The sequence below is a fragment of the Macrotis lagotis genome, chromosome 2 (genome assembly GCF_037893015.1).
Source record: "Macrotis lagotis isolate mMagLag1 chromosome 2, bilby.v1.9.chrom.fasta, whole genome shotgun sequence".
In the NCBI taxonomy this organism is placed as follows: Eukaryota; Metazoa; Chordata; class Mammalia; order Peramelemorphia; family Peramelidae; genus Macrotis; species Macrotis lagotis.
The window spans coordinates 288,560,607-288,583,502 of record NC_133659.1 but is presented as its reverse complement, the minus strand read 5'-3'; the positions used below and the strand labels follow the sequence as shown (position 1 = coordinate 288,583,502).

The following is a 22,896-nucleotide window of genomic DNA, read 5'->3' as shown; positions in this document are numbered from 1 at the left end:
GCTTCATCCCACACTCTCCAGGACAAGGAAGCAGTATGATCTGGAGTAGAAAATGTTGAGATCTGGCTGCTACTGACCAAGGTTGGCTGCCTCCTGTCTTTGGGAACTGGATTCCCTTGTGGCTAGGTAAGTGACAGAGGATGGCTCACTATTGTCCTTGGTTTTTGATCATTCTGGTTTCTTTGTCATAAGATCAAAATAGCCTGGATGTGGCTGTTGAAGATAAGTATCACCAAGGTGATTCAGACACTGAAGTAGAAATCATGCTGTAATAAGTTAATAATAATAGCTAATACGTACATAGAGCTGGCTATATGCCAGGCACTGCTAAGTACTTTATAAATATCATCTCATCTGATCCTCACAACAATCCTGGGAGGCAGGTTCTATTTTTATCCTCATTTTACAAATATAGGTAAATTGAGGTAAACAGAAATAAAGTGACTTGCCCAGGGTCAGTTAGCTAGTATCTGAAGTCCGATTTGAATTCAAGTCTTCCTGACTCCAAGTCTGGTCCTCAATCCACTTAAATCTCTTTGCTGGAAGATTTTAGGAACTGAGATTGTCAGCTGTTGTGACTCCTGTTGGGTAGGCAAACTGGGGGTTGAGTGAGGAATGGTTTCTCCCTCTACTTTTCCCTTACTATAATCTATGATCCTGAGATAGAGCCTCGGACAGATCTCCTTCCTAGATCCCTATTGGGCCATGTGTTTTTCTGTGATCTCCTTCCTCTCCAAACATATCCCAAGAGTACAATCAGGAAGTATACTGAAAGCAAGGAATGTCTATGGACAGATAGCTCTATATATTTTATCTATTTCCTTCTATTTTTGCTATGTTATACAAATATCCAACCACAGTATTTTAAAGTATCTGAGCTTTGGTGTATCTGTGTGTGTGTGTGTGTGTGTGTGTATGTGTGTATGTCTTTTGGGAGGGGTTAGCATAAAGAACAAATTATGAGTGTATAATATTGCATACAAAGTCAGCAACAGTTAGTCCACTGGTTTTTCCTTCCTTATGAGTGTCCAAGGTGCTGTCCTGGGCTTTTGTCTTATTTTATTCTATACTATCTCAGTTATCATCTCCACACAAATGATTACTTGATCTATATCGCCAATCTTCATGTCCCTCCTGAGCTATAGTCTTTTATCACCAGTCACCTTTTGAACATCTCAAATTGGAAGTATTGTTGGAAAAGCAAACTCAAGTCCAAAACAGAACCCATTATCTTTCTCTGTCAAACCCTACCCTCTTCCCAACTTTCCTATTCTTTTTTTTTTTTTTAACATTTTGGAAGGCAATGGGGTTAAGTGGCTTTCCCAAGGCCACACAGCTAGGTAATTATTAAGTGTCTGAGACCAGATTTGAACTCAGGTACTCCTGACTCCAGGGCCAGTGCTCTATCCACTGAACCACCTAGCTGCCCTTCCTATTATTCTTAGTATACAAGATGGCAATCTCAGTGTTATCCTCAAGTCTAACTCCACATCATCAGCCTGTTGTCAGATATGATAATTTCTACCTTTATAATATCTTTCATTTTTGTGCCTTTCTCATCATTTACATGATCTTCACCCCATAACCTTTCACCTGGATCATTATAATGCTCTTTCTCCTCATTCTTGCCTATCCTCCACTCAGCTTCCAAAGTGATTTTTCTAAAGCTCAGATCTCATCACATCCTCCCACTCAATAAATTACAATGGCTCCCTTTTTCCTACAGGATCAAATACAAAACCATTTATTTGACATTTAAAATCCTTCACCACCTGACACCTTCCACCCTTTCTAGCCATCTTACACGACATTCACTTCTATGCACACACAAAACCGTATATCTCAACTCCATGCTTTTGATCTCATTGTCCCATATTGTTGTAATGTTCATTCTCCTTACCTTGGTCTCCAGGCTTACCTGGCTTCCTTTAAGACTCTGCTCAAATCTCACCTTCTGTAAGAGATCTTTCTAGTCTTCCTCTTCCCAGATTCCCAGTGCAGGTGCTTTATAAATACTTGTTGACTTGACTCTGTTTGAGGTGCTGGCACTTAGTAGGTGATTTATAAATACTTTACTGACTTGGCTCCTTGAGGTGCTGGTACTTAGTGGGTGCTTATTAAATATGTGTTGACTTGATTTGACTTTGAGGTGGCAGGCACTTTGTAGTTGCTTTATAAATATTTGTTGACTTGACTCTGCTTGAAGACTTCCACAGTAACTGGATCCCACCACTTCTTGAAGCAGCCCATTCTCATATTCTAATTGTTGGTAAGTTTATGCAGACATGGAGCCTAAATTGACTCTTAACTTCCTACTTCTCCTAGTTCTATACTCTGGGGTAGAAACATTTTTTCTACATGACATCCTCAATTGGTGATTTTGCTGTACTAACTGACTAGTCAATCAGTCAATGTCAAAGGTCTCTCACTCATCGAGAGTCATCTCCAGTCATCATAATCCATATCTGGCCATTGGATCCATATGGCTCCAGAGGAGAAAGTGAGGTTGGTGACTTTTCACAGTTCCACCTCACTCAAATACAATTCACTTGAATGTCATGGTATCACCTTCCTGATGTCATAGTTTTCTTCAAGAACAAAGGATAACCAACCAATCAACCAACCCACCCACCAACCATTTGTTTATTTATTTAGTTAGTTTATGTTTTTGCAAGGCAAATGGAGTTAATTGGCTTTCCCAAGACCACACAGCTAGGAAATTATGAAGTGTCTGAGGCTGGATTTGAACTCAGGTACTCCTGACTCCAGGGCCAGTGCTCTATCCATTATGCCACCTAGCCGCCACTGCCCCCCCACCAACCATTTATTAAGCAAACATTGTGCTAAGCTGTGAGGCACAGAACTATTTTTTGGGGTCCTCATTGTAGTCTCTTCATCTAGACATCCCAGAAGGGGTCACAAGGAGAGGAATGAAGACAGATAATTAAAATGTCTCCATCTTTCCCTAAATTCCTTGATGTTTTTTGTCCTTCATCTTGAAGAGGACCATGACATCAGAGAGGTGGTGCCTTGACAAACATGTGAATTAGATTTGAGTGAGGGGGTGCTGTGCTAGTCATTATCCTCAGTTTCTCCTTCAGAGCCATCTGAGTCCAGTGGCCAGATAAGAATCAGGATGACTGGAGATGGCCCTGGATGTGAAGCAATCAGGGTTAAGTGACTTGCCTAAGGTCACACAGCTAGTAAGTCCTGACTCCAAGATCAGCACTCTATCCACTGTAATATTCAGCTGCCCAAGACTATACATGCACACCCCAGACTCCCCATTTATGATTTCCTTTCCTCTTTAAGCTTGTCCCCAAGTTCTTTCTATATCTTTCCCTATACTTCCCTGTATGGTTTAAAAATGCTTGAGGAGATAATTTAGGCTCCTTGTCTGCACAAACAAATGAGTGATTTGTGCTATCCAGAAACTCCCTCAAGATAACCATGCTTACTTTTAACTCACTCGTAGATGTGATGTTGCTCCCCATCACTATCCCTCCTCCTTGTCTGGTTCCATTTCCTACCCTTGTTATGTTGGGTGAGGACACTTACAAAGATAGAAGTACTGCTCTCCATAGCTGTCCTTTGTCTCCTGGGGCAGCCGCTCCCACAGTCGTCGCATGCGTTCTTCTATGTCCTCTTTGCCCAAAATGGAAGTCCGGTAGTTTCCAGGTTCAATGATGCAGACCTTCACCCCAAAATAATAGAGCTCCCTCCTAGTAAGAAAATTATGAACTTAGCTCAGTGTTCCAAAGACTTTCATATTTTAGTGGGATAATTATGTGTGAGAGGAGGGTGTCAGTTCATCTACTCCCTAACACCCATTTTCTCCAACTAGCTGGAATTTTTACCTGGGGAACTTACACACACACACACACACACACACACACACACACACACACACACACTCACTCACTCACTCACTCACTCACTCACTCACAGAGAAATAAATGCAAATGGTCCTCTCTTTAGGTGCTTAATCATTACTAGCAATTAGATTGGGCAGAGCCATCAGGAATAAGAATTAATTGCTATATACCAGCCACCCACTTTTGACCTCCTACACCCAATTTCTCTCTAGTTTGAAGGTTTAGAAAGGGTTGATGGAAAAAGAAATAGAACTGTGGATGTATAGCTTCTTCTTTGAGTATACAGGTCCTTGATGGAATAAGGTCTTCAGTGATCTTAAATCCTCACCTCCCAAACATATATTGAAGGGTGAGTGAGGCAATCCTTCTATCTCCACCCCCCTCATTTACCTAGCCATCACCATACCATGCTTCCTCCCTTTTGACTATCTGCCAGGATGTGAGCATTTTATCTCTTTCTCAGGAACAGTAACAAAAATCAATATTGTCAATATTGCTCCTGGAAAGTTTTTGAAAAATTATCATCCTACAATTTCACTCACAATCCCTTTGACTTGCCTGATTCCTTTCCTTAGCCACCATCCTTATATGTTTTGTATTGATCTTATAGAATGGATACTCCTTGAAGGGAGAGACTGTTTCATTTTTATCTTTGTATCACCTGAGTCTGCCACTATATCATTGCATACTAATTGATTGATATTTTCTATATTGTGACTGAGCCTTCTGCTAGATGGAGTTCTTCCCCATCCTGGTACATCTGTAGTCCAACTCTCCTCAACTTCATCCTTTCATCCTTGTTCCTATCTGAAAATTTAAAATTCCCTCAATGAGGTAGAGATACAGGGTGAAATATAGTTGATTCAAAACAAGAGAGATCAATAAAGATTTATTTTTAAAACAAACATTTTTAAAAGAAAGGTCCTTTACTAAGGTCCAAGCCTTCTCCTTCTGACATGGTCCTACCCAAGGAGAAAACAATGAGCCATACTCTTCTAGAGATGCCCCTTTCACAATTTTACAGTCTGGAAATGAATTCTACTCATTTTGGCACTGATGACCTTTTTCCCATTTAATGAAGGATAGAGCAGGGGATAAAGCTGATTGGGTAAGAGGAATGGGGTCCCCTCACCTGATGCTGTCAGAAAAGGCCTCTACACCAAACTTGGAGACACAATAACCGCCGCCAATGGCTGCCACTCGGCCCCCACTGCTGGACATGTTGACGATCCTACCCTGGGCCCTCTTGATCATTGGCAGCATGTTCAGGGTCACCTCAATTGTTCCTATCAGGTTCACATTTATCACCTTTACAAAGTCCTCCTTGGTCAGCCACTCATTGGGGCCACTGGGTAGGCCAACACCAGCATTATTCACCAGGCCCCAGAGCCCTGAGGGAAGGGAGAAGTAAAAAGAGAAGAAAAATGTTTGTGGAATATGCTAACATATCTGTGATTTCATCAGTATAAGGAAATTCTTAATAATCTATTCTATTACTTAAGAGATTAGTCTCAGGGAGTCACCTGCAATCATGCATAAAGATTAAATGATTTGCCTAGAGTCATACAACTAATGTAAAAGGGAAGATCTGAACCCAGGTCTTCCTGATTCCAAGCCCAGGGTTCTATCCACCAAACCATATTGCTCCTTATTGCGACATAGAATTGTCATCTACAGCTGGAAGGGACCTTCAAGGTTACCTAGTCCAACCTCCACATTTTACAAATGAGAAAATGCAAGCCTGAGCATTTAAACCCAGATCTCAACCCCAGGGGGTGGTGTTCTTTCTTGTAGATGTGAATTTGTACACTAATACATTTAAAAATTAATATCTTACAACACCCTGAACCCCCAGCACCTCCCCACATCTCTACATAGCTGGTACAGTGGATAGAGCACTGGCCCTAGAGTCAGGAGTACCTGAGTTCAAATCTGGTCTCAGATACTTAATAATTATCTAGCTGTGTGGCCTTGGGCAAGCCACTTTAACCCCATTGCCTTGCAAAAAAAAAAAACCTAAAAAAAAGATTATAAAATAGTATTTTATATGTTCCTTGACACAACTCTTTTTTTTTAATTTTTATTTTCCCCTGGTTACATGCAAAAATAAGTTTCAACATTCATTTTTAAAACTTTGAGTTTCAAATTCTCTCCCTTCCTCCCACCCCAAACCCCTTCATTGAGAAAGCAAGTTATTTGATATAGGTTAAAAATGAAACAACTTTAAAGACTGACAGATTGCTTTCAGTGGTGGTGGGGGGAAGGAAGATTGGGGGGGGGGAAACTGTAAAACAAATAAAATCTTTAATAAAAGAAAAAAATCTTGACAAAAAAAGGAAAAAAATGAAACAGCTTTGTGTGAGATGAATTGTTCATTTTTTTTTCCTGCTGTGTCTGGGCCTTTGTGACCCCTTTTGGGGTTTTTGTGATAAAGATACTAGAATGGTTTAGACATTTCTTTCTCTAGTTCATTTAGCAGATGAGGTAATTAAGGAAGAGTTATGTGACTTGCCCAGGGTCACATGGCTAGTATGTGTCTGAGGTCAGGTTTAAACTCAGGAAAATGACTTTTCCTGATTCTAGCCCAGTGTTCTGTTCCCTAATCCACCTAGGTGCCCCACTATATAATAAGAATTATGAACATCCCACTCTAAGTGATTCCTCATTAGTTGAGGAATGACTGAACAAGTATTTTTTTTTTCTGTAAGAAATGATTAAAGGGGCAGTTTTAAAGAAACCTGAGAAAATTTGAATGAACTGATTCAGAATGACTGAGCAAAGTCAGGGGAACAATTTATACAGTAACAGCAATATTGCAGTAGAAAGAGCACCAGTCCTGGAATCAGAAGGATCTGAATTCAAATCCAGACTCAGACACTTAGTACCTTGGTGACCCAGAGTAAGTTACTTAACCATGATTGCCTCCTAAAAACCAAACCCAACAAAAAAACCCCAATAATAACAATATTGTTGAAACCAACAACTTTGAGAGACTTAAAAACTCAAATAAATGCAACAAACTATCAGGATTCTAGAGGACCTGATGATACTATTCCATCTACCTCCTGACAAAGAAGTGAAGGACTCAGGCTGCAGAATGAGACTTCTACTTTTTGGTCATGACTGATGTGGGAATTTGTTTTGGTTGACTATGCGTATTTGCTATAAGGACTTCATTTTATTTTTGTTTTTAATGGAAGGGGGGAGGGATTTTTTTAAATTTGAAGATAAATTTTAAAAAATTAAAGCTATGGAGACTAAGCAAGCTTTCTAGCATAGAGGAAAGAAGACTCAGCTTAGTATTGGGTTCAAATGGGTTCAAATCTTGACTTTCCCACATCTTTGCTGTCTGATCATGGGAAAGTCACCTAACTTCTCATTATTTCAGTTTTCTCATTAATAAAATTAAAATTATTTTTTATCTATCTCATGATACAAATTTATATTTTCTAACTTTTTAACATAAGGAAAGTTCTTTATTAAATTTTCTAAATGTGTGAATTATTATTAATTGCTATTGTAGAGAAACCAGGGTTTAGAGCCTAGCCTTTACAGCATACTAAAGGTCTCAGTTTTGTTGCAGGGTAGGAGGAAATGAGCCAAAGGTTTCTAGCCTTTTTGGTTCCTTTCCATCTGGATCTACTCCTGATATTAGCATCAAACTCCACTCACATTGAAACTCAAATTACCCCATTATGTAAATGATTTTCTAGATATTCTTAGATAACTGGGTTCTTGAGGTTCATCAATCAACTAGCTAGCATAAGGTTTCTAAAAATATTTTTTAAAAGTCATCTTATTCTCATGATAACCCTAGGAGTTACATCCCATTATTATACCTATTTTACAAATAAGAAAACTGAGGTTGAGAAGAGGTTCAATGACTTGCCCAGGGTTCCACAGCTAGTAAGTGGATTTGAACTCAGGTGTGTTCTGACTATTATTAAACACTCTAATTACTACTCTTCACTTAAGAGAAAGAATCTCTGGCCTCAAGAGACTTCTATTCTATTGGGAGGAAATAGCAGACTACTGGGGTCCAAAGGTATGCCAGTACCAACCAAAAAGTAACAACAGTTTTAGTGTGGACATGGTAATAGATTCTAATCAGCCTCTATAAGATCAGAAGAACCTTTATCATTAGCTGGACAGCAGAGGAATGAATTATGGTAGTCACAAATCAGAAGGGTTTCAGATTACAAAGGTAATATTCACCAAAAAAGTAATATCTACATGGAAAATATTACAAAAGTAATGGGATAAAATTGTGTATTCTTATTAAATGACTGGGCTAATAAGTCAGATCCATAGATGATGATGTTTGTCCTTCATTTTTTTTTTTAGGTTTTTGCAAGGCAAATAGGGTTAAGTGGCTTTGCCCAAGGCCACACAGCTAGGTAATTATTAAGTATCTGAGACAGGATTTGAACCCAGGTACTCCTGACTCCAGGGCCGGTGCTTTATCCACTGCACCACCTAGCTGCCCTTGTCCTTCATTCTTGAAGAAGACCATGACATCAGGGAAGTGATACCTTGACAAGCCTATGGATTGGATTTGAATGAGGGGATATTGTGCTAAATCACCAGTCTCACATTCTCCCCCAGAATCATCTGGTTCCAGTGGTCAGATATGAATCAGGACAACTGAGATGGCCCTGAATATGAGGAAATCAGGGTTAAAAGTAACTAGCCCGGGGGAGGCTAGGTGGCACAGTGGATAGAGCACCGGCCCTGGAGTCAGGAGGACCTGAGTTCAAATCCGGCCTCAGACACTTAATAAGTACCTAGCTATGTGACCCTTAACCCCAAGTCACTTAACCCCATCGCCTTGCAAAAAAAAAGTGACTAGCCCAAGATCACATAACTAGTAAGTATCTGAGACCGGATTCAAACTCCTGCATTCCTGACTCCAAGGCTAGAGCTCTATTCACTGTGTAGCCTAGCTACCCCCCCCAACCAGATTAGAGCTAAAATATTTTACAGATAATCTTAATCTAGTTCCCTTCTTATACAGATAAGGAAACTGAGGGCTAGAGAGGGAAATGACTGATTCAGAACCAAAATTAGACTCAAGGCTTTTTTGGTTGTTCAGTTGTGTCAGGTTCTTCTTGACCCCATTTGGGGTTTTCTTGCCAGAGATACTGGAGTGATCTGACCTCTCCTCCAATTTATTTTATAGGTGAGGAAACTAAGACAAACAGTACTAAGTGACTTGCCCAGGGTTCAGATTTGAGATCAGGTCTCGCTGACTCCAGGTCTGTGCTCTATGTATGATGGTCCAGGCCATTACTGCCAGGTCTCTATGGATTCTCAAGACAGTGCTCTCAAACTGCCAATATGAGCTGGGACTCAAACCTTGATCTCTTCACTTTAATGTACTATCATTTGGGGGGGCAGCTAGGTAGTTCAGTGGATAGAGCACTGGCCCTGGAGTCAGAAGGACCTGAGTACAAATTTTACCTCAGACACTTAATAATTACCTATGTGACCTTGAGCAAGTCACTTAACCCCACTGCCTTACATAAATAAATTTTTTAAAAATATCTATCATCATTTTTCAGTTCAAAGACCACTTACTCTGGAGTCAAAGAACATAGGTTTGGAGATCCAGATCTAAGTTCTACCACTAACTACCTATGGGACTTTTACTAAATCACCCTCTGTGAGTCTTAGTTTCCTTATGGGTAAAAAGAGACAATGATGTTGAAGATCCCTTCTAACTCCAAAAGTATGGTTCTCTAATCTCCTCTCACCTCTGAGTTCCCATTTGCTACTACCCTTACACCCACAGGAAAATGAATGAGGCCTCCATTTCCCATTTGTTCTACTAAATTTTCAGTCTACCTGTTGAGGAGAAGATAGTCTATTCTTGGGGGACACAGTAGATATTTTCACTCAGAATGATTTCTACTGTCTCTACTGCTTGTGGTAGAGAGATGACTAGCACTCTTCCTAGGGTCTTTTAAGGATGCAAACATCAACATTATTCTTAATTTTATTGATAAAAATAGTCTTTTTAATGAGAGACTGTGGCAGAATTAAATAGACTTGAATAAGATTGGAGTTAAATAGTCTTGGAGTTGAGAAGACTCTAGCCCATACTGACTCTGTGACCTCAGATAAGTCAGTTAATTTCTCAGTGTTCCCAGATAATTTTCTAAAATTCTTGAGTTGCAGAGTAGGTGCAATTCTTCTTTGAGAGAAGACAGTTCCTTACAGGAGATCTTTTGCTTCAATAAAATCATAGGTGAAAACCATAAAAGCAAAACAACATTTTATACTAAAAATACATTTTTGGTATTGTTCAATTGTGTCTTCATGGACCCCCAAAGACCATGTCCATGGAATTTTCTAGGCAAAGATACTGAAGTGGTTTTAATTTCCTCCTCCAGTAGGTTGACAAGTAGAAAATAGTTAAGTATCTGAGGCTGGATTTGAACTCAGATTTTCCTGACTCCAGGTCCAGCACTATCCACTGAACCATCTAACTGCCTCCTTAAAAAATATCTAATTTAAGTAATACCTTAATATTTGCATAATATAAGTAATACCTTAATATTTGCAAAATGCTTTCCTCACAACCCTGTGAGATCAGTAGCACAAGGGTAATGATTCTTATTTTACAGGTAAAGAAACTAGAATTTTGAGAGGTAAATTATCTTATCTGTGGTCTTAGAGTTCATGGCATTGATGCCTATTCCCACACAAGCTTTTTCCTCTCAACTTACCCCATCCTTAACATATATCTCTCCCTGGAGACTCCTCCACCCATAAGACTCCCAAGGGGAAGAATTCTAGAAAGACTAGACTTGTAGAGTTGCCTATGTTTCTTTTGCTTGGTTTGTTTTGAATCTTAGGGATAGAGGCTATGCAGGATAGCTGCCATACTCAGCTACCCTCTCCCACTTCCTGGGGGCTTTGCTAGCCTATCACCAGAAAAACTATATTGATAAGGAGAAAGCACAGTGAGACTCAAGAGGTACATAATATGATTCAGACTTGACAGAGTTAATCATTACAGCAAATGCTAGGAGGAAGGGCGGGAGTAGGTGACAAGACATTATGCAATTAGGAGAGACCAAGGAAAGAAAAAGAAGTTTGTCCAGGCCTGAGTCACAAGCAGAGGTAGAAGCACCCCAAAATCTAGGCTCCCAAGAACTGTTGATTGGTCATTTGACCCTGATATTAGCCACCAGCAGAGGGTATCTCTGTGTGTGTGTGGTGTGTGTGTGTGTGTGTGTGTAGAGAGATGCCAGAATCTTGGAGGAGCAAGGATGAGGTCACACATGGCAAACTTCCCCCTTAAACTTGGTTTTTGAGACTAGGACACTTGTCATTCTTCCTCCTGCATCCACACAAAATGCCACCTTTGTGGGCAAGTCAGACTAGGAACTAGTCTCCCTAGTTCCTCCTTGTTACAACCTGGGATAGGAAGGAAGGGAGGAAAGAAATATGCCAGATATTATCTTATTTGATCCTGGTACATTGATGTCATTCTGATCTCCATTTTACAGTTGAGGAAACTGAGTCTGGATCTGAACTCAGATTTTCCTAATTCCAGATCCAAAGCTCTATCCACTGCCTTCAATACTAAGATATGTAACTTCTAAGCTAGGTCAAGTATCTGTTTCTTTTGACCTACATAAGGACAAGACTTTCCTTCTCTCCTGTATGGATAGGAAGAAACAAAACTCTTCTACCTATCAGCCCTCTCATCTGAGGCACCTGAACTTTACCTCTTTGGCTTCTCCTCTGTTCCACCAGAAAAAAGAATTCCATTTTGACTGTAGTAAGAAAAATCAGGACTAGCCACCACAAAGAATTTCATGATGAAGGCTGTCAGAGCCTCAGAGAGATACCACTTCATGATCTGAGATGGTAGAAAGAGCACCTGCTCTGAAACTTATAAGCCATGTGGCTTGGTTAAGACCTTTCACCTCTTTGGGCCTCAGTGTCCTCATTTGTAAATTGGGATGGTTCCTGCTCTCAAATGTTGTGATTCTAGAAACAGTCCTGCCCCTCACAGTACCTCTTTTACCTCCTACCTGCATGAGTAGCCAGTGTCCAGAGTCTAGCTGGATGTACAGAGAGGGGTGATTCCCCTCTGCATCTGCTACCAAGAACCATATACCTTAAAGACTATATACCTTAAAAAACCAGCCCCAAACTTTTCCAAAGTTTGAATTTTCCATACTGCTTCTGCCCTTCATTTGATGACCCTCCCTTTTCCAACAGAACTGCTGAAAGGATGTCTAATATGAAGAGTGGGAGTGGCGGGGAGGGAAAGGAGGGGGAAAAAGAGGATAGAAAGAACAAATCAGAGAAGTTGATTGCTCCAGACCTTGATCTCTCACTTGGGCATTCACCCACTGGGCTGCTGCCTTGATGCTCTCTGTCTTGGTGATATCCAAAAAGGTGATCTGTAGCCGATGGGAGGATGCCCTTCGGAGTTCCTGGGCTCCCTCCTCAGTGAAGCAGGTAGCCAACACCCGCATCCCTCGCTGGTCCAGTTTCCGAGCTAGGAGGTTCCCGAAGCCAGAGTCACAGCCAGTAATGAGTACATACTTGTCAGAGAGGTTTGGAACTAAGTTAATGTTCTTAAACCATCGGTACATGAAGGAGATGTCCATGATGCCACCCATGGTGCCAGGGTTTGGGGAGAAGGGACCCTAGGGTCTGGAAACAACTGGAGACTCTGGCCCAGAGAGGTTCACCCCAGACTCTCTGGAACACACTGAGGAGACAAAAAATTACCCTCCCTTTCAATTCCTTGCAACAGATACTACTGGGCCAGCCCCAACCATATTTTTTTTTTTATTATAGGCGGGTACCATTGGCAATTAACTTTGATGCAAGAAATTCAAGTCTGACTTGAAGCCCTGTCATCTCTAATGGTAGCTCCCTCCTTATCTCCCCATTCCTGATGCTGGTGACTGCTATTTTTGAGACAGGTACTCCTTATTGGGGCATTAATGGTTACAGATAGTTTAGGTTGTTAAGTCATAGATGTGTGGGCTCTCTACCCTTGTGGAGTGACTAGAGCAAAAGTGTGCATAAAATTCAGACTTTCTGCCACAACTAGTTTGGCTACACTACTTGGTGTGAGCTCAGTGGAATCATTATGAGCAAGTAATTATGAAGGTAAATGTACCAGTGAAAAGAAGATTCAAATCATGCATCCCAAGGTACAGTTGAAAGTATTTTTGGATCATCTCCTCTCTGGGATTATCTATGCTTAAGCTCTCCTCCAATATAAAATAATGAAAGACTAATTGTGTTTATGCCATTCTGGTTCACTATTCTGGTCTAGTTGAAAATAAAATGTATGGGACTGAGGGAAAGGAGTTCATACTGATTAGGGAAAATTGACCTTGTTTTAATGATAAAGTATGGGATCTCAATGGATCTGTATTAGGTCTCTGCAGCCATACGCTAGAGAAGCTAAGGCTCTCCAATGAAATGAAAATTGAATCATTTTCCAAGGACCCACTCCACTGCTCCATTTGATAGGTTTTCCTTGTGAGTAGAAGAGATTGGCCCATAGTAGCTTGTTAAATAATTTTTGATTAATGAGTCTAATTAGGGTGGTGGCAAGCAATAGGAAAGGAAGTTGGACTTTGTGATTACCTGAATTTGATAAGGAGGAGTAGGGAAGGGAGGTTAGGGTGAGGAAAGAGTCCAAGGTAACTCAGGTTTCTAACCCAGGTGACCAGGAGAAGGATAGTTCATTGACAAAAAGAAAGAAATCAGGAGAGGGAATCCTGATGGGGAAAGATAATGATTACAGAATCAGAGTCAGAAGGGGACTCAGTGGTCATGTGGTTCAACATACATATGGGATAAGAGTTATCTCCACAACAAGACTAGCAAGTGGGGATCCAGTTTTCCAAAGGCAATTCATTCCAGCTTTGTCTAACTGTAATCGTTGGGAAGTTTTTCTTCACATCAAGTCCAAAGCAATTTTTCCATAAGGTATATGGGGTGTTTAAATGGGACTAGTATTTTTGGTGTGAAGATTTGCTGAATCCTTCATCACCTTTGGTTCTACCTCTCACTCAACTCTCAAATGTGTTTCTTAGAAGTTATAGCATGCACAGAAGCCCCACCTAGTAATAGTGGGCTAAAACCAGTTGGTGAGTTAAGGGGATGTCTACTCCAAGTATGTGAAGAATTCCCCCAGTGGAATGGGTGGATGAGAACAATTTGTTCCAATAACCATGAAGGTGGCTAAGGTGAGCTCTGTAGAGTGCCTAGAGCTTAATCAACATCAAAGACACCAAGATCATCCACTACATCCTGGGCAGTCACCAATCTCTTCATTTTTTCCTGCCACTGGACTTTGATGACCCTGTTGGATTTTATGACATCAGGGGATTGGTCCAACTCAAACCCAAATCCAGAATGCCTGCCCTTTAGGAGCATATTCTAGGAGGGAAGATGAACTACATATGAAAACTTAGTTATGTACAAGATATACCCAACTGAGCAGGTGATATTAGGATAATTCCCCTTCCTGACATGGTTATCTCTTACCCTCAAGTTACCCTGTGACTATGGCAGGAACCTTTTGGAGGGTAGGCTCTAAGAGCCAGGGCAGTGATTGATGATTAAGAATCCTATCTACCCCCTTTTTATTTGGATGGGACAATGAATTTCACAGGATGAATAGGTATGTGTGAATTGCAATCTTTATGACAAATCTCATTACATTATCTTTCTTCCACATTTCCCTATTATAGTCTAAAGGACATCACCATCCTTTCAGTTACACAGGTTCATAAGTTCAGTATTATCTTCTACTCTGCTCTCTCACCCCACTTGTCTGGTCCTTCTTACACTATATCCCTCACATCAATCTCCTTTTCTCTATTCACAAAACTATCGTCTAAGTTCAGATCTTTATCACATCTTGTGGTAACTATTTCAATAGCTTCCTAATTGTACTCCCTGTCCAAAATTTCTCCTGTTTTTCCATTCATTCTCCCTATAGCAAGCAAGTAAAAGGTCTGACTATCACTATCTCAATAAACTCCATTGGCTTCTAATTGATTCTAGGATAAAATATTATTTTATTTCTAATTAATCTCTTTAAGCCAGATGGGAGAATGGAGAGTGTTAGTCCTGGAGTCAAGCGAATCTAAGTTCAAATCCAGAGTGAACCCAGGAAAATAATTTAATCCTATATGTCTGTTTCCCCATTTGGAAAATGAGCTGAAGAAGGAAATTGCAAAGTACTCCAGTATCTTTGCCAAGAAAACCTCAAATTGGGTCATGAAGAATCAGACACAACTGAAATAACTCAACAGCATTCTTTTACAAAATATTATTTTGGGGTGGCTAGGTGGTGCAGTGGATAAAGCACTGGCCTTGGAGTCAGGAGTACCTGAGTTCAAATCTGGTCTCAGACACTTAATAATTACCTAGCTGTGTGGCCTTGGGCAAGCCACTTAACCCCATTTGCCTTGCAAAAAATCTAAAAAAAAAAAAAAAATATATATATATATATATATATATATAATTTTTACTAAGTTTTCTAATATATAATTATTAGTACAGTTGATCTGTATATAACTTATAAATAATTATACAAACATAAGTATATTGGGGATGTTATGGGCTCAAAAACTTTTTCTGGTAGAAGTACATAAAAGCTTGGAAATGCCATTGCCATATTTGACATTGATCATGTAAATGAGGGCAAGTCATTTAAACTTTTTAGCCCTAAGTTCCCTTTTTCATAAAATGGGGAATATAAAATATGCAATAGATCCTTCAAAGGATTATTTTGAAGCTCAAATGAAAAAACATTTTAAATGCTTTGCGAATTTTAAATTGTTCTGTGTAACAAACATTCACATAGCTGGTGCTTGGCCTAGTTGGAGCTCTTTCCCTCTCTAAGGAGTTCTCTCAGTATTGGACTTACACTCAGAGGTTGAGGTCAACATCTTTAATCTCTGACTTTTTAATGCCCTAACCCTAGAGCTCTAGGAAAATTATTTAAAGCCTAAGTTTAATTCATACCTAGAGGCACCTCATAAAAAGAATGTAGAAAGGAATTCAGTGTACAGTTATCTATCCTATATCATGACTTTTCCCATTGCAGTTTTGACATATTATAGATCAGCATAAGAAATTAAACGGAAATTTTTGCAGAAGCTACAGATGACATTCAAAGGCCAGCAGTTGACCCAGGAAAAGTTTAGAAACTCAGAAATAGATAAAATATATCTTTAGTATTATATACTATAAACATATTTGATCTTTTAATATTGTAATAATTCAGACTTCTTCTCTGGAACAAAAGGAAGGTCAAAAACTTTTACACAGATTTGCCAGATCACAGAGGCACAGCACTCCTAACCCCTATGATGTAGAAGAAATAACTATACTATGTAAATAAGTTTTAGGAAAGCTATCCAGTAATAACTACTGTTATACTGTTTCAGGAGATGGATCTTAAAATGTCAAAACATGGAACATTTTGGGGGACTATTGAATCATCATCTCACCTATACCTTGGTTCTGCACTGTCCAAATGATTTTCTCCAGATTCATATCTTCTAATATCAGACTAGGTCACGGTTTGAACTCATCTTTTTGAATGAAGAAATTCTTTGGGTGAAAAGGCAAGGAAGTTAAGATTTCTTTACCTCTCTAACTCAGAAGGTTGTCTCTTCCAACTCTGAGATTTTATGATTTTTTAAGTGACCAATGAAACTAAGAATAAGACTGAGTTCTTTGAGGGAGAGAGTGAGAGACAGAAGAGCAGCTACAAATCAAAGAGCTACAAAGTTACTACCAAGCTTCAAATAAAAAGACAAGAAAAACTAGCAAAGGAGACAAAGAAAGAGTGATCAGAAAGATAGTAGGAGGGTCAGTATGATGTGTAAAATATTCTCAAGTCAATTGGGCAGACGCATTTTGTAGAACTGCTAGATTAGTCCTCCAAATTTAAATATCCATATAAGAGCAGGGATTCTTGGGGTGGCAATATGCTTTTTAACAACTACTTTTTTCTTTATTAGCATTTTACTTGTTTTTCCAACTTCCTACAATAGTAGTTTTTTTACTAATCATTTTTTGTAAGGTTTTGCATTTTACAATCTTTATTCCTCCCTCCTTTCCCTTCCCCTACCTTGACAGAAAGCAATCTAATTATAGGCTTTTCATTTATAATAATGATGCTAAACATCGATATTGAAAGTAACAACTATTTTTTAATTATGAAACACAAAAACAAACCTCATAAAAAAGAATAGAAAAAGATTGCATATGACAAGCTTTTTAGAGAGGCTATATTAAATTTAGCCTAGTATTTCCACCACTGCCATGCTTGTCTGGTTCCCTTTCTGAACTTCCTTTTGGAATTGTCATTCTTTCTTTCTTTTTTGTATCATAATCAGCATCCACTCTGATAGTCTTTCCATAAGTCTCTCCCCTAAACATAATTTAGAATTTTTCCTCATTATAAATTTAATCAAACAAAACAAATCCATACATAGACTGGTTTTGAAAATGTATCTTATTCTGAATCTCTAGTCCATTACCTGTCTGCCAAGAGGTGAAAAGCAAGAATTTTCTTCAGTCTTCTGAAGTCATAATTGATCATTGTATTAATCAGATTTCTTAAGTCTTTCATAATTGTCATGTGGTCATTATTATAATATAAATTGTTCTCCCTGTTCTCTTCATTTTTACTCTGCACCAATTCATATGAGTCCTCCCAGGTTTCTCTTAATCCATCCTGTTAATCGTTTCTTATAATATAATAATATTCCATTATATTCATATACCATAATTTATTCAATTATTTATCAGTTGTTTAGTTCCTACTTCATTTCATATTTTGTGCTATGAAAAAAGTGCTCCTATAACACTTGTATGTATGAGTCTTTTCTTTTTAATTACATTGAAGTATCTGCCTAAAAGTTTCATTGCTGAGTCAAAAGGCATTTGCAGTTTATTCACTTAGTGGGTAAAATTCTAAATTGCTTTCCACCAACATTGCACTAACATGTCTTAGTTCCCATAGTCTTTCTAGTCATAGTCATTTTTCTATTTTATCATTTTGCCAATATGATAAATATGTGTATTTTTATATATGTGTATATATGACATAGAAACTCAGAGTTGTTTAAATTTGAATTTCTATTATCATGATTGTAATTGGTTTGAAGCAATTTTTGTATGACTGCTGATACCTTGTTTTTCTTTTAAGAAATGACTTCATATACTTTGGACATTTTAGAAAAAGGTTATTGATGGGTCTTGTGCATTTACATCAATTCCCAATATATCTTAGAATCGGATCTCTATCAGGTAAAATACAGTAAATTTGCTCCTATTTAACAGCTAGTTCAGATGTCTGAACTTGTAGTAAACAAGGCTTGTATGTTTCTCTTTTGCATCAACCTGCATCCACTTTCCACTCTACCCCAACCTGCTATGGTAGGCTTGATTCTGAGTCATTGCCCTCTCACAATGTCTGTATTGCTATTGCCCTCCTGTGTCCAGTTAGAGTATTGTGGGTGTTACTATGACTTTGCTCTGCTGGGATTGGATGCTATAGGACAGAGTACTCCTGGCTGGCTTGTCACAGTTGATAAAGTAAGGAACCACCACATAGGATGGCTCAAGAAACTCCAAGGGATTTTTGCCAGTCACTCCACAACTTGGGTTCTTTTCCTGAAAGTGGTCATCCTTTTCAAAGCAGTAAATTTCTCTGGCTGCTAGTCAGTCCCCACTGAAGAATCCAGGAATAACATCTCAAATTCATATGCTCAAAAGCAAAACAACACAAACACAAACAAAACAACAAAAACCAGGGACTCTAGGCTGGTGAATGTTCTCTATTTATCTTATGCAAGAAATAGACACTTTTGAGGAGTGAACTTGGGGCATGAGTTCCCAAATGTGCATGGAAACCTTCTTGGAAGGGAGAGAGAGAGAGAGAGAGAGAGAGAGAGAGAGAGAGAGAGAGAGAGAGAGAGAGAGAGAGAGAGAGAGAGAGAGACTCAGAGACACAGAGACAGAAAGTAGGGAGAGAAAAGTGGAGAGAGAGAAAGAAAGTGTAAACTTTTTGAACTGATGCAACACTCCAACTTGTCCTTAGCTATCTAGTTTGGGGTACAATTGGCATGCTTGTCCATATCCCCAATTCCAGGAAGGTCTTTGAGGACCTGGGACAGAGTTAAGCATTGTTCTTTCAGGTGCCTTTCCCAAATAATTATAATGATGTCTATCAGGAAAAATTCTAGTTGACCTCTCAAATGCCTAATTAAGACAAACAAACAAACAAACAAACAATATTCTAAAGATCCCTTCAGCAATATTTTTTAGACAAACCTAAAATTCCAAGAATTTGTCTTAGTTTGCATTCTGTAATAATTGGGGGTCACTCAAACCTTGATGGCTGGTTTTGTTCAGCATAATTATAGAACTTAGTAATGTTTAATCATGTCATCACCCCCAAATACGGGACTCTCATGTTTGAGAACTCTGAAATTCCCTTATCTGATCATAGTCTGTTATCATTTCATCTTTATCTCTCTCTGCTCTGCAATATCTAATTGTCATCCCTCTCTCTCCTATTTCATTTGATGATCTCAGTACCTTTTGTAAATTGAATTATTTTCCCTATGAAGATAATTCTCAAATTTACTTATCCAGACCTAATTTTTCTATCTCCAGTCTTCCATCTGTCAAAGAGATATCTATGAACTGAATGTCCCATGTTGTGGTTCACTTATTTCAGTCAAATCTGACTCTTTGTGACCACATTTAGGATTTTCTTGACAAAAATACTAGAGCAGTTTGCCATTTCCTTCTCCAGTTCACTTTACAGAGGAAAAAACTGAAGCAAACAAGGTTAAATGACTTGCCCAGGATCATACAAGAAGTATGTGTCTGAAGTCAAATTTGAATTCAGATTTTCCTGACAGACAGATCTGGAGCTCTAACTACTGAGGTATCTACCTTCCCAAATGTTCCACAGATATCTTAAACACAACATCTCCAAAATTCAACTCATCATCTTTCCTTCACCCTAAGCCTTGCTAACTTCCTTATCAAGTCAAGGGTACTACTATCCTCCCATTCACCCAGGCTCCCAAACTACAAGACATCACTGGAGAAATCATTAATCACGAGGGTCTAAAATCCTACTGGAGAGTAATTTCTTCCACCTTTGGCCTGAATTCCATTTGTTCTTGTTGAGTTGTCCAGTTATGTCTGACTCTTTTTGTGGCTCCAAGATCCACAGCAGACCAGATCCTTCTATTCTCCACTATCTCTCAAAGTCTGTCCAAGTCCATGTTCATTTTTTCCATGACACTCTATCCATTCCATCCTCTGCCATTCTCTTTTCATTTTGCCTTCAATCTTTCCCAATATTAGGGTTTGAATATCTGAGATTGTTGATATTTCTCCCAGCAACCTGAATTCTGGCTTGTGATTGTCTGGCATTTCAGAAGATATGTTCTGTATGTGAGTTAAATAAATAAGGTGACACTATATAGCCTTGTCATTCTCTTTTTCCCATCTTAAACCAATCAATCATTTCATGTTCAGTTCTGCTGTTTGTTGACTCATGTACAGGTTCCTTATAAAGCAAGTAAGATGATCTAGAACTCCTATTTCTTTAAGGACTTCCCACATTTTGTTGTGATCCACACAAAGGATTTAGTGTAATTAATGAAACAGAAGTAGATGTTTTTCTTAAACTGAAAAAAGTAGGGAAAAACCATCAGATCATATAGGTATGACCTATATAACATTAATTATGAGTGTGCTATTTTGCACAGTCTAAGAGTAAGTAATATTACAGGTAACAAAGGCAGCCTAGATGAGTCTGCTTAGTCACTTTCTTTTTGGGGAAGACTGAATGATAGAGACAGGATATCAAGTAGTTTGTGGTAGAATGTATTGGGATCTCAGAAGTTGCTAAAGATTAGGTTTGCTCCTGTGTAGGATGTTTTCTCTGTAGTCAATCGTATCAAAAGTCTTGGTAGGAAATCTCTAAGATAATGGAGACCTTCTTCAAGACTGAAATCAGAAAGGCTCCTCCTATCCTTGCCACTCTGAAGTTCTGCCAATATACCATTGTAGTTCTCTTTCTTTGATTTCTAAGGTTATCTTTTCTCAGGGGAGATGTTTCCTCCAAACACGCAAGTCTGCAACATTCTGAACTCCTAATTTTCTCTTACCCAGCAGCATATGCCAAGCCCTATTGACGTTGCCTTTGTAACATCATTTGAATTGCTTCTCTCTCTCTCTTCTGACACTGGCACCCCACTTGCATAGTCCATCATGATCTCATTCTTGGACCATTGCAATAGCCTGTTGTGGGGTCTATCAGCCCATCTTCTATTCAGCTTCCTAAGGCATCTTCGTAAAGTGTAAGTCTGGCCATGTCACCTCCAATTCAAAAAACTCCAGTAGTTCCCTATCACCTCCAAGATCAAATATTGGCATTTGAAGTCCTTCTTAATTTACCCCACCTCCTCACCTTTCCAATTTTCTTATACCTTACACCCAGTACTTTGCAATCCAGTGACATTCATGTTGCTCCTCAAGTAAGATTTTCATCTCCAGACCTTGGACATTGTCAGTGGGACATCACAGCCATGGAATGTTCCCCATCTCAGTCTTCTGGTTTCCTTGGCTAAAAAATCTACTTTTTGCAGGAAGCATTCCTCCCTTGGTTGATTGTCTCTTATTTTATCCTGTGTATAGCTTGTTTGAATACAGTTGTTTGCATCTTTTCTCCCTCCATTAGACCACAAGAGCAATATCTGTCTCCTTGAGAGCAGGGATTATCTTTTGCCTTTCTATGTATCCCCAGGACTCAGTATGGTAAGAGCTTAATAAATGTTCATTGATTGAGATGTTGGTTACTTTTCAAAAAAAACATTCAAAAGAAATTGGGTGATGTTGTTCATTAGCAATACAAAAGAGTAACAACAGTTTTTTTTCCTAAAATTGTCCTTTTCTAAAAGATCTATACGTACAAAAATATTTACAGCAGTTCTTTTTATGTTATAAAAAAAATTAGAAATTGAAGAAATGACCATCAGTTGATAAATGACTGAAGAAGTTATGGTATATGATTGTGATGGAATACTATTGTAGTATAAGAAATGATGGGCAGGATGCTCTCAGAAAAACTTGGAAAGTCTTAGATTAACTGATGCAAAGTGAAATCATCATCCATGAATGACTTTATTCTTAGCAATTCAAAGATCCAAGACAATTCCAAAGGATTTATAAAGAAAAAATGTTTCCACCTCCAGAGAAAGAACTAAAAAATATAAATGTAGTTTGAAGCAAACTTTTAAAAAAAACCCTTATTTTTCATTTCATTTATGTGTTTTCTTTAGCTAAATATGTCTAATATAGAAATTAGTTTTACATGACTATGTATGTATATCCTATATCAAACTGTTTGTCTTCTCAAGGAGAAGAGAAGAAAGAGAGAGTGTTGTGTCATATGTATTCCAGGCTAAGAGCTATGAAGGGTTAACACAGAAATAGTTATGTGCTTTAACCAGCAGGATGTACTTCATAGCTTAGATAAGGGAGTAGCTGCATGTCTGAGCTAGCAAGGTGTATTCCCAGGCTCAGATAGATAGCGCATTCTGAGATAATTACCTTCTGCACTCTGTTTATCAAATCACTGTTTGGTTCTCAAAACAATCTGCATTCTGTTTATCAAAACACTGTTTGGTTCTCAAAACAATCACCTAAGACATACACAAGGATATGCATGTGAAAAAAATGCTTGCTAAAACGCTTATGTAATTGGTTAAGTAAATGTAGAGTATAAAAGTATGTATCTTGTGATCAATAAACGAACCAGCTTATGCATCATATTGATGTCGGCCTGGGTTCCCTCCTCCGGACTCAACATATGGTGACCCCGATGTGAGGGAAGTGAGTTGAATGGGGAGAAGACATCCCGGTTTGAGTTGGTAGGGAAGTGCTAACCACCCCTTCACTCAGCGCTAGAAGAAAAGCGGATTTA

The 22,896-nt window shown here is 38.8% G+C and overlaps 1 protein-coding gene across 1 annotated transcript in view; it reads right to left on the bottom strand.

Moving 5' to 3' along the window:
• SDR9C7 (short chain dehydrogenase/reductase family 9C member 7) overlaps positions 1-12,643 on the bottom strand; it is a 34,737-nt gene extending 22,094 nt beyond the window's left edge. Inside the window, exons 1-3 of the mRNA XM_074226340.1 lie at positions 12,217-12,643; positions 5,008-5,266; positions 3,559-3,722 (exon numbers count right to left, since the gene is read on the bottom strand). Of these exons, the coding sequence (XP_074082441.1) occupies positions 3,559-3,722; positions 5,008-5,266; positions 12,217-12,517 (724 nt within the window). The 5' untranslated portion in view covers positions 12,518-12,643. The remainder of the gene's footprint in view (positions 1-3,558; positions 3,723-5,007; positions 5,267-12,216) is intronic.
• Positions 12,644-22,896: the final 10,253 nt, after the last annotated feature.